Genomic DNA, 16,380 nt, shown 5'->3' on the forward strand with positions numbered 1-16,380 from the left:
AACAGCCAGTGCCGAGCAAGACCTGAACTCGGTGTGTGTGGGTCCCAGCGGGAGAGGCTGGGGCGGCATCCGGGCCAGAGGTGCCCAGTGGGAGACAAAAGCGCCCACAGGACGGACTGTGCGCCAGCCGCATCCGCCCCCGCCAGCCTCTGACAAGCACCGACCCTGCAAAAACAGGGCCCGCCCGGCGCTGGTGGGTGGCAAAGTCATCAGCGCGGGCCGCGAGTCTCTGGCCGCCGGCGCGCGCGTCACGGGGCAGAACCAGGAAGTCCTCCCGGGGCCGCTCACGCCGGGTGCGAGTTGGCAGAGGCGGGAGGAAGCCCCGAGGTTGCCCGGGCTCAGGGACGAGCGCCGGGGCGCCGAGGGTGCGCGACCCCGCCGGCGGCACCACCCGGGCCGTGGGCCTCGGCCCGCGCCATGCGCCCGGGGCGCGTGCGCAGCTTCGGGCTGGAGCTGGCGCGGGGCCCCGGCGGCGCGTACCGCGGCGGGGAGCGGCTGTGCGGCCGCGTGCTGCTGGAGGTGGCGGCGCCGCTGCGGGTTCGAGCGCTCGAGGTGGCGGCGCGCGGCGGCGCGGCCACGCACTGGCTGGAGGGTCGAAGCGTGGGGGTCAACGCCGTGTCCAGTGACTACGCGGCCGCCGAGACCTACCTGCGGCGGCGGCAGCTACTGCTCTGGGGTGAGTTGCTCGGCTACCCCCACTCCGCCCCCACCCGCAACCCAGCCGCTCCCCAGTCAGCGTTCCCGGGAACTCATTTCCCAGGTCTGGGCGCCCCTTTCCAAGTCCCGGAGACTTTCAACGTAGAGTCTGTGCGGACAGGTGACTTCTTTCTCAAGAAGCGAAGACCACCTCCTCTGGGTCTGGACCCACCTACCAGGACACCCACCACCTACCTAATCCTGGCCAAACTACTCTTTCCAGAGAACGCTTCCTTTGGTCTGAGTGCCCCCTTCCAGAGCAGGGACACCTTTGACTTAGAAGCTATGCGGCAGGGACTCCCTATCTGCACTCTGGGGGGAGACCTGAGTGGAGCCAGGAGAGTCTCCTCAGGATTTCTCACTAGCCCCAATCCTGGGGTCTTGGATTCTCAAAGAAGACCACAGTCTCATGTGCCACCCATGGCCCCTCCCTCAGTTGTACCCCTCACCCCTTGTTTATATGGAGTTTTTCCCTGGGTGGGGATCCTGATGGTATTTGCAGGTGGGAATGCCTTCAAAAGCAGGAGACTTGGGATGGCATCATACCAAGCTGGGAGTCTTGGTTTTGGGCATGTTCTTTTTTTTTTTTTTTAAGATTTATTTATTTATGCATACAAGCGTTGGGGTGCAGGCCAGAGGTGCAGGAGCTGAGAGGATTCACCAGAGACAGAGTGGAGAACAGAACAGGCAGATCTACTGAAATACACTGCTGGGGGGAGCAGTGGGTGAGTTAGGAGAGGTCTGCTGTACCATGTGGGGCACCTCCCTGGCCAGGGATTGAACTAGTGCTGCAGTGGCTGTGGACAGCTTCATAGTGCTGCTTCTTAATCCATTGCACCACCAGGGAGGCCCCTGGACATGTTCTTAAGAGGCTCTGAACCCCAGTTCTGCACCCTCTACCACAAGGTCAGTCAGAAGCAGGCTAGGAACCACAGAGAGAGGAGTCTATTCCCACCACCATATGCTGTGGGTGCAGAGGGCTTCTGCTCTTTGACTGCTCTGGATGCCACTTCCTGGCTAAGCCAGACCTCACTGTACCTGACTGCAAAATGGACAGAGGCAGACGTAACTGACACCCTGCTCCTGACCTGCAACCCCCATTTTGTTCAGGACTGCATAGAGTAAACACTTTGCCTACTGTCTTGCAGCTTTGTCCCAACAGCCCCCAGGTGCAGGGACTCTCCCATTACCAGCTGTGCACACCCAAGCTTAGAGGGCTGTGGGGTGGGGCAGGAAGGGGCCTTCAGTCACTTCCTTTCGCTTGCTACTCACAGGAAATTGGGGCTGCTCCTACCCTACAGTAACCAATGGCAGCTTCCTTTGAGACACTAAAGGGGCTGCTGTGTGACTTCCAAGGAGGTTCTTCCCCTTTCTGGGCCTCTGGGACCCATATGTGAATGGACTGAGGGAGTACCAGCCTCCCAACCCTCCAGGATTACCCCATCCTTTCTCCCGAGTTTATGATCTCCTATCCTTCCTCTAGGCTCCACTTAACATTGGGAGGTTTTAGTTCTGTATTTCAGCCCCCAAGCCCCTCCTCCACACAGTCACCCATGCTGATCACTTTGTCATCAGCCTCTGACCCTCCCTTCGGTCCTGCTCAAACCCCTATCTTGGGCTTCTAGTGCCCGCTTTTGGTTATAATTGCCACCCCACCCCCACTGGGGGTGCAGAGGCCTCGTGCTTCGCCAGAACCAGATAGATTATGGGAACCGCCAGGGTAGGGAGTGGGTTCGAGAAGCAGTACATTAAGATACCACCAGAGGGTGCCAGCGCCCCACAGATCCCAAGGAGGCAACTCCCTCCCGCCTTAGAAACTGTAGGTGGGTTTCTTCCTTGAGCAAAATGAGGTCCCGAGATGCATCATATCGCCCAGGGGTCATACCGCAGTCCTTAATCCCAGGGTGCCTGAGCATCTCCTGCAAAGGATCTATCTCTGATCGCACGGGGCAGGGTGTGCCGAAGTAGGTATAGGGCCAGGCCTAAGGGCATTAGGAGTTTGACAGGGGGACTTGAAATTAGGAAAAGAACGTCTGGTGGGGGCCTCTCTAGTGGCCTACGGGTTAAGTCCCAGCGCTATCACCTCTATGACCTGATTCCATCCCAGGCCAGGGAGCTAACCCACATGGTGCAGCACAGCAGACCTCTCCAGTCTCGCCCGCTGCTCCCTTCATCAGTGTATGTCAGTAGATCAGCCGATTCTGCTCCCTGCTCTGTCGCTAGTGAATCCTCTCATACGCACACCACCCCTCCCACCTCTGGCCTACACCCCAGCTCTTTTACAATACAAATAAATAAACAAATAATTTTAAAAAAATCCAGTTAGTAGGAAAGGCTACGACAGTAAAAGCTTCAAGGCCAGACCCCACCTAGTGGTGGGCGGCAAGTCAAAGGGTTTTGATGACCCGGGAGCCAGGTTCTAGGAGGGGTCGAGTTGGGGCTACCCCGGATTCAAGCACAGCCCTCTCAGGTGCGGAAACAGATTCAGGAGATTGTCACTAAGGCCGGGTCACCCAGCTGAGCAGCATTCAAATCGCAGGAGGCGGGAAGCGGGTGCCAGAGTGGAGGGAGGCCGCACTCACGCCTTCTCGGTCTCTCGCGGCGGAGGGGAAAGAGGCCCGGGGTAGTTCGGGGCTCTGGAGAGAGGCGCCGCCCTCTTGCTCCCCCTTTCCCTGTACCCAGGGAAAGTGAGGCCGGGTTACTGCTAGGCTTTCTGGGCAACTTGTGCGGCCAAGCCACCATCACTCTCTCTCTCACACACACACACACACACACACCACCACACCACAACCACCCCCCGCCCCCCACTTCTGCCGGGACATGCCGCCCGTCACGTCTGCAAGTGGTGGCTGGTTAACGGTTAAAGCGAGCGACGGAATGCTCTCGCAGGCGATCACAGGCCCAGGCCGGCCTCCGGGATATAGTTTCCGCTCTGCAGCCGGGGGTCTGAGAGAGAGTAGCTCTGGTCCCCGATATTTCAGCTTAACCCCGGGATCCCGAGGGTGGACAGCAGCTGGCGGGAAAGGGGGCGTTTTGTTATTTTGCTCCACGCCTGGACGGAGCCACGCCCTGGCATCTCCATTGGCCTATTCCCTCCGGGGCGTGGCCTCTGGCCCCGCCCACCCCGCCCTGCCATATAAAGGCGGCGCCGGCGCAGGTTCTGAGTCGCTGGCCGGGTGGGCGAGTGCGCTTGCGCGCGAGCGGCGAGTTCGCTTACTGGAGCTGCAGTGCCGGAACCTGGGGCGGTGTAGTCGTGGGTTCGAGTCCAGGGTTTTCGCGTCGCTGGTTCGCACCCCAGGCCACGATGCTGTTCGACAAGGTGAAGGCGTTCGCAATCCAGCTGGATGGCGCGAGCGCCGGCGCCGAACCCGTGTTCTGCGGCGGCCAGGCTGTGGCCGGCCGGGTGCTACTAGAGCTTGCGGGCCCGGCGCGCGTGGGCACTCTGAAGCTGCGCGCGCGGGGCCGCGCCCACGTGCACTGGACCGAGTCACGCAGCGCAGGCTCGAGCACCGCATACACGCAGAGCTACAGTGAGCGTGTGGAGGTCGTGAGCCACCGTGCCACGCTGCTCGTGCCAGGTAGGAGCCTGGGACCCGGGCGCAGTGCTCCTGCTGCGCGCGCTCCAGGAACCTGGCGGTCTCTGAGCCGTTCCCTCTTGCTCCTACCTGCAGACACCGGAGAGACCACGATGCTACCTCCTGGACGCCACGAGTTCCCATTCAGCTTCCAGCTGCCCCCGTAAGTCATTTGGGGTGCAGGATATGGGAGAGTACCAAAGTCTACAGCCCCTTCCAGATTTGGTTCAGTTTCTGGGAACCCCAGAACCCTAAGACTGTCTTCCTGGGGGACTCTCAGGAGTGTCTGTGTGCCTCCTCCCAGGGACCCTTCCAATACTCCCCATAAAGCCTAGAATTACCCTGGGCCTCAGTTTACCCCTATGTACACCTGGCTCTGTATCTCCTCCCCTGAAGCCCCTTTCCTATCCCCCAGGACCCTGGTGACCTCATTTGAGGGCAAACATGGCAGTGTCCGATATTGCATCAAGGCCACCCTGCACCGACCCTGGGTCCCTGCCCGCCGGGCAAGGAAGGTATTTACTGTCATTGAGCCGGTGGACATCAACACACCAGCCTTGCTGGTGAGTGGCTGCCTCCAGGGAGGTGGGACAGGAACACCACAGGCAGGTGCCTGGCTCCTTTCACAAAGCAGAGCTCCCACTTGGGTCCTGGCAGGGAGGGAGGCAGGCATAGGAACACCTTTGGAGTCCATTGGAGCTGGGTGCAAATCCCAGTTGCACCAATCTGCTCTGTGGCTCTGGACAAGTGTCTTACCCTCTCTGAGCCTCAGAAGCCTCATCTGAAATAGAGCTTGGACAGAGCTTGCAATCATAATGGCTTACTGAGCACTAATTATACACTAAGCACTTGCCTAGTTCATTTTGTTTTTAGCTTAATGAGATGGATTGTATCCTTGATCCATTTTATAGATAGTTCCTGGCTTCTTAGAAGAAAATCAGGCCTTAGAAGGGAATCAGGCCTTGTCCCAAGTCCTCCCTCAGCTGGGGGAGGGGGGAGGGGGCGGGGGGTGTTTGGAAGCTGTGCAAAGTTGGTGGATGCACAAAGTGATCCATTCATGTACCTTTTCTGCACCCCCCAGGCCCCTCAGGCTGGAGCTCGGGAGAAGGTCGCCCGATCCTGGTACAGTAATCGAGGCCTCGTCTCCCTTTCAGCCAAAATTGACCGCAAGGGGTACACACCAGGTAACAGGCCAGAGGGGCTGGATGGGGAATGAAGACAATGTTGGGGCTGCAGGTGGAGAAACTGAAGCCCTGCTGTTCCCCACCACAGGTGAGGTCATCCCCGTCTTTGCTGAGATTGACAACAGCTCCACACGCCCAGTGCTGCCTCGGGCGGCTGTGGTCCAGACACAGACCTTCATGGCTCGAGGCGCCCGGAAGCAGAAACGAGCTGTAGTGGCCAGTCTCTCTGGCGAGCCTGTGGGCCCTGGGCGGCGGGTGCTATGGCAGGGCCGGGCACTGCGAATCCCTCCTGTTGGTCCATCCATCCTGGACTGCCGTGTGCTGCACGTGGACTACGCCCTCAAGGTGAGTGTCCTGGTGGTCCTAGGAGTTGAGGTGACTGCTTCTGCTTGGTTTCCCAGGCTGGGGTTCTCCCAAGGCTTTTTGGTCTTGCTCCATTGTGGCTCCTTCTCCAGGTCTGCGTGGACATCCCAGGCACGTCCAAGCTGCTCCTGGAGCTGCCGCTGGTCATCGGCACCATCCCTCTGCACCCTTTTGGCAGTCGCTCTTCCAGTGTGGGCAGCCATGCCAGCTTCCTGCTGGACTGGGGGCTGGGAGCCCTCCCAGAGCCACCTGAGGGTAAGCTCCCCAGCCTGCTTGTCAGGTGACCCTCCCCCAGCCTCAAGTCCCCCACCTATAAAAGCACACAGTAATCCTCATGGTGGCCGTGGATCCCCCCAGAAGCCCAGCCTGAGACCTCAACCTGGTAGCCCCAGAACTGACACAAGCCAGTTTCTGGCCCTTGTCCTCAATTTTGGAGCCCCTCTCCCCGCTCTCCTCCTCTTCCAGTCTAATCTATGCCTCTCACTTCCAGCCCCTCCGGAGTACTCAGAGGTGGTAGCAGAGGAGGAGGTGGCAGCTTCGGAACAGAGCCCCGTCCCGGTGCTACGGGACCACCACATGAACCTGGAAGGCCCCTTCTTTGCCTACATTCAGGAGTTCCGCTACCGCCCACCACCCCTGTACTCAGAGGTGAGTTCAGGGCTCGGGGAACCCCTTCAACTGTCCAAGCCCTGGTGTCTGAGCTGGGGGCATCTGATACACAGATGAGTTGTAAGCACAAATGGGGCACCTATTCATTGACTCTTCAAACCCACCTTTCATCCCAGTCTGCTCTAAGTGTCACTCCCCCGCTGGATGCCTGGATGTGGGTGGGGCAGGGAGGGGTATATCTGGCCTTGGGTTCCCACTAAGACTTGACAGGACCATTTCCTACAGGAGGATCCAAACCCACCCTCTGAGGCCGTGAGGCCACGCTGCATGACCTGCTGAGGAGCAAATGAATACCTCGAAGGATAGGTTTATGCACGTGCTTCCAGCCACCGTGGACAGGGGGAGTGGCTGGGCCAAGAAGGACCGGCCTGACTGCACTGGAGTTGGGGAAACTAAGTCTCAGAAAGAGACAGGGCTGTTTCAGCACGACACAGGCTGAGGAAGAGCCAGCTGAAATCTGACTTGTTTGGACTGGCTGTCCACATAAGGCATCCAATGCCCGGCACATGTGAGACTACCTGTGCCAGCCTCTGGGAAGTACTGAGGTCCCATGGGTTGCTAGTCTGATGGAGACAGAGCCAGACATAGACATGTATAGTCTCATGGGACCAGAGGAAGGGACTCAGCTGGAAGAGTCCAAAGAGGAGCAGAGAAGACTGCCTACAGGAGAGGGCATTTTAGCTGAGGCTTTGGCATATAGGGAAGAGCTCAACAGGCAGACAAGCAAGAGGGAGGAGAAGTCAGAGAAGGTCAGAACTGAGCTGGGTGTGAAGGCTGCCACCTTCATCTTAGCACTGGACTGAGAGAGCAAGTGCCTTGGTCAGAGAGACACAGCAAGGTTCGACAGACGAGATGACTCAGGACAGGTGTTCAGGGAGGCCAGTGATAGGAGCTTAGTGGGGCAGCAGCTCCAACCTTTGAAGCCTTTGAAAACCCACTAGTGATTCCTTGTCCAAGCTTGGATACCTGGGGATCCTCTAAAGACTGCAGGGCATGAGAGATCAAGCTAGGCCCTGGGGACAGAGGTCAGCCTGCAGTGACACAGCAGGGCTGTAGAGACCCCTGTGTCCTGGAGTGACAGGGCACGAGGGGAAAGCTGCATAAGCTCCCAACTGCAGAGTTCTAGCCCTGGGTGGGGCAGAGTGCTGCTTGGGAGTCAGTGTTTATGATAAGCCTTAAATCATTCTCTTTTGTACAATTACTTTTTAAAATAAAAATGTGGAGGAAAAGACTGGATTTGCTGGTTTCTAACCCCTTTTTGCCCCCTTCCCCCCAGCTACTGAGGAAGCTGGGGTGGCCTTGACCACCATCCCTGGTCAAGATCTTCCAAGCCTAGGAAGCTTACCTGTCTGAGTCTAGCTTGTTTTTATTTTAATTAAGGTGCAATTCACATACCATCAAATTAGTCTTTTTAAAGTGTACAACTCTAGTATTTAGGACATTCATAATAATATGCAACCACCATCTCTTTCTAGTTCTAGAATATCCATCACCCCAAAAAGGAGACCCATACCCACGAGCAGCCACTCCACATCCCCCTCAATCTGCTTTCTGTCTGGATTTACCTCTTTCTGGCCCTTCATATGAATGGATCACACACTGTGGCTTGTTGTGTCTGGTCTCTCACTCAGCGTGTTTTGAGGTTCATCCACATTGTCGCGAGATACTCCCCTGTGTGGATGGGCCACACTGTGTTCATCCATTCACTCCATTGATGCGGGTGATCTCACGTTTGGCCCTCAGGATAAGGCTGCTGTGGAAGTAAGAGGCAAGAATTCGTTTGATATTTCCTGGGCTCTAAGGCAGCCCTCATGGCATGAAGGCTGTCATTTTCTGGAGCCACTTGCCCAGGGTCCCACAATCAGGACTGATGGAGTCACCACTCAAAACAGGCCCTGCTTCTCTGGAGTCCATACCCCCACCACCCAAGTGACGCCCACTAGGCCATCCCACTGGACCAGCACTCGGGCCCCGAGGCCCCGCCCTTTGTAGGAAGGTGAAATTAGAATTCCGGTTAGCTGTGCCCTCCAGCCTGCCCAAGGAGTGAAAATTAGCAGCCCAGGGTGCCATTGTCTGGGTCCAGGGATAAGGATGAAGATTGGCAGGGCAGGGGCTAGGCATTGGAGATCTGGGTTCAGGTTTGCACCTGAGACTTAGTTTCCCCATCTTAGACTAGGATATCTCCCCTCCACAGTGCCCAGTTACCCTTTAGCAGGTTTAAGTTTGTTCTGTTACTTCCATCTACTCCTGATCCTGAGTCCACCCCCTTCCCAGCCAGGCAGCATCTGCACCAGGCATGTGCTCAGAGCACACCAGATTTAGGGTCCTTGTGACCCAGATCAGATGAGGGGAGATATTCCCACAGTACAGTCACCGCAGACACCAAAATGACAGCTTCAAAGAGGGGGTCACCGGGGACATGCAAGACACAAGATTCCAGTTCCCAGTTCCATGTTCTGGAACAGCATCTAATGTGTTTATCACAACAGCAGATGTGGGTACAATTCTATGAAAGGTTCCCCCAGCAGGTTTGAGAGGATAAGCCACCATGTGTCCTTAGGACTCTGATCCCTAAAGGAGGCAGCTTTTCTGGTTAAATAAATGACAAGTAGGATGGAGCTGGCCCAGACGTGCCCAACTCAAGGAACTCCCTGCACACAGGGAGGGACTTTAAGACCCAGAGGAGAATGATCAAAGACACTCCTAAAATAAAATCCTATTTCTCCCCAGACCCCTAAGAGTTGCCACCTACTCCTTTCAGGTCCCCCTTGATCCCTGGCTACACCAAAGCAAACACCCCAAGCTGGTTCCCACCTCAGGGCCTTTGAATATGTGGTTTTCTCTGTTAAAAAGACACTTCCCTGTGACTGGCTCCTCTTTACCTCCAGCCTCATCTTTTCAGGGACACTCCAACCTCCTGGCTAAAGCTGCCACCCCCATTACTCCCTCCCCATCCTTTATCCCGTCTTCTAGCCCTCATTACTCTCATGATTCTCATTTATATATTCACCTGATTGTTAGAACCTTTGAGGATGGGTCCAGACAGGGCTGTGTCCTGTGTCTCAACACAAGGCAAGTATGAGGGGGATTGCTGATTGACTGAGTGATCGGAGAGGGGCCCCTGGAGTAGATGAAAATTTTGTTGGGGGATGTGTCACCCCCCTTGCATTTGTTCCCAGCACCTGCCTCCCAGGCAGAGAGATAAATGCCAGGACTCTCTGTCTCACTCAGTCTCTGTCTTTCTCATTGTTGTGTCCCCTGTCTCTGCCACTCCATGTTCTCTCATTATCTCTTCCCCTCACTAGTTCTCTGTCCCTGTTTGTTTTCACCTCTGTCTCCTCCTGTCTCTGTATTATTGTCTCTGCATCTCTGTCTCACTCATTGTCTCTTTGTCTCTGACTCTCACTCCCTGCCTCTCTTGGTCACCTCTCCTCTGTTTCTCTCAGTCTCTGACTCTCTCACCATCTCGGTCTCCTGCCCTGACCCTGACAGGGCCGGGACATGGGGTGACAGGCAAGCAAGGCACCGTGTTTTCCGCCCTCGCTGGCAGGGGGCCCAGTTGGGCTGCTATTCAGGAATCTTCCGGCCACCCAGCTCCAGCCACCAGGCGCAGCCACCGTGGCCTCTCCTCTCAGCACATTCTGTCCTGAGCAAGCAGGGAGCACTGGGGGTGGCTGGGAGGGGGCTGTGTTCCTGCTGGGTTCTAGTTACAGGACAGCTTGTCCTGGTGACCCCACTTCCCACCAGCGCTGCCCCCGATGCCTCCCCTTCCTATTCTGGGATTAGATCTTCCTGAATAGTGTCCCTCTGCCTACTTATGCCCACCTCAGGGCCTTTGCACCACTGTGCTTCCCACCAGGAGTTCCTTCTACTCAGGTTGCTCCAGGATGGTCTGCCCTGCAGATGTCATCACATCACACACATCTCATCAAGATGCCCTCCCCAACCTCAGCCCAGAGTACCCCCTACCCCTGCCCTGATACGTTTTGCTCCCTGATCTTTCCCTCTCTCCAGAGTTACAAGTTTACTTTTTGTTCCGGTGATATATGCTTCCCCAGGGCCCCCCTGTGTCTCCAGCTCCAGGCACACACAGTAGCAGCTCCATGAATATTTTAGAATTGACGACATTTCCTCTCAAAGCTCAGCTCTGCCTGGGCCCACCCAGGCTCACACAAAGCTCCCCATCTCCTCAGCCAGCTAGCATTCCAAGCCCTGCTTGACCACCCAGCCCCTGCCGCCTCATGACCTACTGCTCTCCCTGCTGTTCCCTGTGACCTTGCTGCTCCCTGCCGTTCCCTGTGTCTAGATACTCCCTGCTGTTCCCTGTGTCTAGATACACCAGCAATTCCCCAGCCCTCACACCTTTGCCCAGGAGATCCCCCGACCTGGTGCACCTTTTCCAGTCAGGGACTGCTCTCTCTGTCTTTTAGGCTCTGCCCACAGGGGCAGGGTAGCCGTGATTTTCACACGCATGTGCAGAGACACAATGGGCCATCAAACGTGGCACACATGGTCGAGGCCTCCACTAACAGACCCACGTGCGTGTGTGCGCACATGTGCATACAATTAACTTACACCTGTCTGAACAGATAGGACAGTGATCACCCTCACCCCAGATCCCAGCATCCGTTGTGGCCAGGCCCTGGCGAGTGCTGGAGGCGTGTTCACTGGTGGATGCATGGAGTCCCCCAACTTTAAGGGGAAGAGGTATGGCCTCCCTGTGATGGGGGTAGGGTGGGGAGACAGGATGTGGGATTTGAACTGTTGCCAGGTTGCACAGAAAGTTATCTACATGAGACTCTGTCCTCATTTCCCCCACCCAGGAGTCTCCTTTTTGATGTTCATGGAAGGCCAGGAAAACTCCCCAGAAAACATCGACTGGGCAAAGGGCCCAGGAGGGAGCAGTGACTCAGCCGGAGGCCATCAGTGCCTGCCACGCAGAGCGGCCCTATCACTGGAGGGTGTGGGGAGGTGGGGTATGATTCACAGAGAACAATAAAGGATGGGGGTGGGATAAATAGGACCTGTTGGGCAGGGATGGGGAGCAGGGGAGCTGGCATGTCTGGATTGGCCTTCTGTACTCCCATATCCAGCCCCATTTACAGGTAGAGAAATTGAGGCACAGAGAACTCGCGACTTGCCCAATGTTTCCCAACTAAGATAGGACAGGCAGAGGACTGCTAAGTCTTTGGTGAAAGGGTCTTGAGGGCATCTACTCTCTCTGCTTGGTTCATTCCCTGGCTCTAGGTGTGGACATGTGACCAGGTCTGGCCAATCAGAGCCTTTTGTCAGCAGGGACATAGGGATAACAGGGCCATCTTAGCCATCACATCGAGGACTTTAGAACAGTTCCAAGACATTGTTGTAGAGTCCACATTCCCCCCCCACCCAGGACTGTAGAGTCAGGGTGAGCCAGTGGGAAGAGTAGGGACTGGAGGGTCTTAGGAAGGTCCAGGAGGAGAGGGCTTTGACGAATGAAGAGGAGTTCACCCGGGACCTAGAGAAGGGCACTCCAGGCAGAAGAATGGTAAGCAGGCAAAGAGAGAACCAGAAGTATCCTCAGGTACCCAATGGCTCTGTGAGACTAGAGCATAGAAAGAGCAGTGCAGACATTTTTATTTGTTCCTGAACTGGGTTCTTCCCCTCCTACCAGTCTCCTGAGGTGGGGACTGGATCTGCTTTGTTTGAAATTGACACTGTTAATGTTTATGATACAGGTGACCATTCTTTTGGAGACATGGATGTGTGTTAAGTGTGGGGTAGGAGAACCTAGGGTTGAGTGGGGAAACTGGGACCCAGCAGGGAGCAATTCCCCACCTGTGAACCTCCAACCCCAGCATGGTGCTCCAGAGGGAGGGAGGTTTGAGCTCAGAGTCTGGACTCCCAATACCACTTCCTCCTTCCTGGGTGACCCTGGGCTGGTTGTAGGACCTTTTTGAGGCTCCGTCTCCTCATCTGGAGCCTGACTTCACTGTAAGACAAGGTCAGTACTGGGCACAGAAGGGGTGCAGAGGCTGTGGGCCTGCATGGGGTGGGGGTTTGAGGCAATGTGAAGTGACCGGGCTTATCCAGAACATTCCACCAGCAGTTCCAGACCTCTTTGAAAACAGGAAGCCAGCTCTCGAGGGAGACCCTAGCTGTGCTTCCTGAGCCTCTGCATGACGCATGTTGGGGTGGGGGGTGTATACGCATGCACATGCTTGTGTGTGTGTGTTTGCAAATGACCTAGAAATAATGGAGCCACCATTGTCCACATACGTGTTTGCATTTCTGCCTTGTTGCCAGAGGCATGGGCTCTGATGGGTTTACACATCTCAGCAGATATGGAAAGTAGAAGAGCTGGTTGGTACATTTGAAATTCTGGGCCTGGGTGTGGGGCATATGTGTCTCTGTACAGTGGGTGCTGGTACTTGTTGAAAGAGCTGGTTTATACTGGAAGGCACCAGCTTGTGCTGACCTAAGCTGACGTGTACTAGCAGACAGGAGCCTGTGTGGAGACTCCTAGGCCTCTGAATGTCCAGGTCAACAACCAGTGAGCTACAAGTGGTCACTCTAGATTCAATTTCTTCCCTGCTCCAAACCATCTTGGGCCCTCATGGTCCACAGACCCTGAATGACTCCTGTAGCCACTTCACCCTCCTTTCCTTCCATCTGCCTCAGCTCATCAGCTTCCTCACTATTCCTGGAGGCTGTCAAATAGGCTTCTACCTCAGGGCCTTTGTACCTGATATGCCTACTGGCCAGGCTGCTCTTTCCTCCCCTCCTCTCCATCTCTCAAAATTCAGGATATTAGCTTGGGAGAGTGATCCCTCCCCCACTTCTGGACTACCCTTACCCACTCTTGAGTCCACTCTTGAGTCCTGACTGCAGCTTCTAGTTTGACCACTTACCTCTGAGTCAGAGGGTAGGTGGTCTCCCTCTTTAGCTTCAGTTTATTCTGTAAACTGGGGCCAATCTTAGTATGACTCCACATGCCCACAGTTACCCAGGAAGTGGGAAAAAGCCTAGATTTGAAACTGGGCTCGCCTTTATCCTTGCCTACATCAAGTTGGGCAAATACCTAGGGTGCTGGGCCTGTCTGGGGTCACTCAGTAACAGGAACCAGATAGGGCAGAACTGGGGCCTCCTACATGTCACATTCCTGGGATGCCTTTCACTTGCTGGCAAATGTCTACTCATCCTTCCAAATCCCACCTCCAACACCTTCTTTCTCAGAACAAATCCTGATCCCTTGGGCTGAGGGCAAATGGGTCTGACTATATCCATTCCCTCTAGAGAGGCCGGGGGGGGGGGGGGGGGGGGGGGGGGACCTCTGCAGAGCCCAGCATGATCCAGCCAAGAGTATGAGCCCTGTTTCCCACATGCTGACTTTCTGGAGTTGGTCCAGGCGCCCTGCCATGCCTGATTCCCAAGAGCTGCCTCTGCTGCCTTATCACTCCCAGAACCTGCCAAATGCTGCTATTTACAGGGGGAGGCAGGGCATTTCCACTTACCTCAAAGGCCCCAGATCTACACAAGTTTGGTTTATTTGTAAAATGGATCAGAGACATTCCAAGGCCCCAGGTGGTGTGATGGGGTCATCTCATTTGTGTCTCAGTATCCCAATCCTGGGGCAGCCCCACGCCTGACACCAGTCTCAGATCCTGTACTTTATACACCTTCCGCACATGAGACCAGGAGGCCCCATGTGAGCCGGCCTCCACAGCCTCCGTCACAACAGGTTCAATCACACCCCAGGGCCTTTGCACTTGCTGTTCCTTCCGGCCAGCTAGCCCTTTCCTCACACTTCATAAGGTCCCACTTTCTCTTCCCCCAGGTGTTAGTCCCCTCCTTGACCAAAGCTTCCCCATTCTCCCTCTCAGCACCTCCTTTGCACTTCTGACGATTCATAATTACAATGTGTTTGGGGCTCAGCAATCATCTGTCTCCCCTCTGTTATGGAAGCTCAGAGGGGGTGGGACCACAGTATGCAGTGAGAAACCGATGATAGGAACCAGAGCAAACCCCTCTAAGAGGATCTCCCGGTCTCGACCCCAGATCCTCGTTGCTTCCCTGACTACAGAGTTTGCCTGGTTTGGAGGGAACAAGTGATTTGTGGCCTCTCCCAAGATACCCTACCATCTTGACCCTGAGCGAAATTTCCTTCCAGATGCCAAGCCAAAGTCCTCATTTTGATCACCTGCACATGGATGAGAAACCCAAGGTCAAAAGAGGCTGTGCCCCTGTGTCCAGGTTGAACATGCCTGGCCACTGCGCATACACCCCAGTTCTTCAACCTGGACCCAGTTGGAGGTCCGGCCCAACTTTTCCTCATACCTTACTCTCAGCGGCCCTCTGGGTCTCATCTTTGTTGAGTTTCCAACAGTCTCGGCATGTTAACTCCTGTGGGAGACGGAATATTCAGCGTGTTAGCACATCAGGCAACATGTGACTCTTACAAAGTAAAGGGAATCCTTGTTTGCATAGCATATGAACACTGTGGAAATGAACTACCAACAGGATACTTAGCCCAGTATAGCAGGGCCATGAATAACATCATTTTGTTCAATATGATTTCGTTATAACATTGATGAGAAAGAGCAATCTAGCCCAATGTTGAATGAAATCTCATGATTCCAGGAGCTGCTTTTCTCATACAGTGTTTCATTTAGTCTCAATTTCTATGAACCTATGGCCCACACTGAGGACTTTCTGCACAGGGACTGCTGAGAGCTGAGATCAGGACTGACAAACTTTTTCTATAAAGAGAATCAACAGGGCCCGCCTGCCTCTACTGTACATCAGCCGCTCTGCACTGCAGGCAGCCGTAACCAAGGCGCAGATGGGCGGGCACCACTGGAGCCGAGGAAACTCTCTTCATGGGCAGACACTGAAATGTCTTCATGTGTCACAAAATAATCTCCTTTTGCTGTGTTTTCAGTCATTTAAAAGTATAAGAGCCATTTTTAGGTCCTAGCCCGAGCCGGCCTTTGCCAGTCCCTGGATGGGCCTCTGTGGGTAAGAAAGTATCAGGATTCATTATTTACAAAGTATCAGAGCTCTGCTCAAAGTGCTTGCAGGTGTCCCCCTGAGAACTATGAGGGCAGGGTGATGAGTAACAATGTGTGTCCACTGACAAGACAGGCATCCAGACTCCATGTTTATGAAGTAACAGGACAAAGCCAGCGCTCTGGGCTTCTGACCCACCCTCCAGCCTCTGAGCTGCACCCACCAGGCCAGACAGGGCTCTAGCTGGCCCTGTTCTCAGAACACTGTTTACCAAGGATCGAGTGACAGGGGCCTGTGGAGTATCAGGTCACATGGCAGTCACAACATGAGTCGGGCACTGTGACAACTCTAGACACCAGCTGTTTACAGTGACACGAGACTGGCTGTTTACAGGGGACTAGCAGCCTGGCTTCCGGATGCCTGAGTCCTGGCGAGTTCAGAAGACCCTGGTCCTGGCAAGCTGGGCTCCGCTCACGAGCATCTCCAGCACAGGGGCAGGAATGAGGAAAGTGGCCTTGGCACCAGGGAGGCAGGGCTTTTGCTTGCTAAGGAACCTTACACTCATGCTGGGGTCTTTGGAGCAGGACTGGAACACTGGTCTGGCTTGGATTTTCCCTCTGCCTGTCCCTGACTGAGCCACCTTGGGCACGTATTCTCTCTGGGCACCAGCCACTTCCTCGTCTGTAAAATGGCCATGTTGATGGATCAGAATTGCTAGCTAAAATACAGGATTAACTTTGAATTTCTGATTGATAATGAAGGTTTCCACATCAGTATACCTCATGCAACATTTGGGATATACTTATGCTAAAAAATTTTTGATTGTTGATCAAAATTTCAAAGATAACTGGGTGCCTAGTAGTTTATGTGCTAGTTCTGGCCTCCCTAGGACAAAGCCTGGCCTC

The 16,380-nt window shown here is 55.1% G+C and overlaps 1 protein-coding gene across 3 annotated transcripts; it reads left to right on the top strand.

Moving 5' to 3' along the window:
• Positions 1-417: 417 nt before the first annotated feature.
• ARRDC2 (arrestin domain containing 2) lies at positions 418-6,862 on the top strand (the record flags this gene model as incomplete). 3 transcript variants are annotated; one of them, XM_084251121.1, is made up of 9 exons in its annotated part: positions 418-676; positions 3,966-4,274; positions 4,368-4,434; positions 4,687-4,834; positions 5,353-5,455; positions 5,544-5,800; positions 5,911-6,073; positions 6,309-6,466; positions 6,713-6,862. In XM_084251121.1, the coding sequence occupies 9 exons, from the start codon at positions 418-420 to the stop codon at positions 6,764-6,766; spliced, it is 1,518 nt and encodes a 505-aa protein (XP_084107247.1). In that variant the 3' UTR covers positions 6,767-6,862. The 3 variants fall into 3 exon arrangements, with proteins under 3 accessions (XP_084107247.1, XP_084107249.1, XP_084107248.1); XM_084251123.1 differs by lacking the exon at positions 3,966-4,274; XM_084251122.1 differs by lacking the exon at positions 418-676 and having other exon boundaries at positions 4,001-4,274; positions 6,716-6,862.
• Positions 6,863-16,380: the final 9,518 nt, after the last annotated feature.

The sequence above is a fragment of the Talpa europaea genome (genome assembly GCF_964194135.1).
Source record: "Talpa europaea genome assembly, chromosome: 12".
Lineage (NCBI taxonomy): Eukaryota > Metazoa > Chordata > Mammalia > Eulipotyphla > Talpidae > Talpa > Talpa europaea.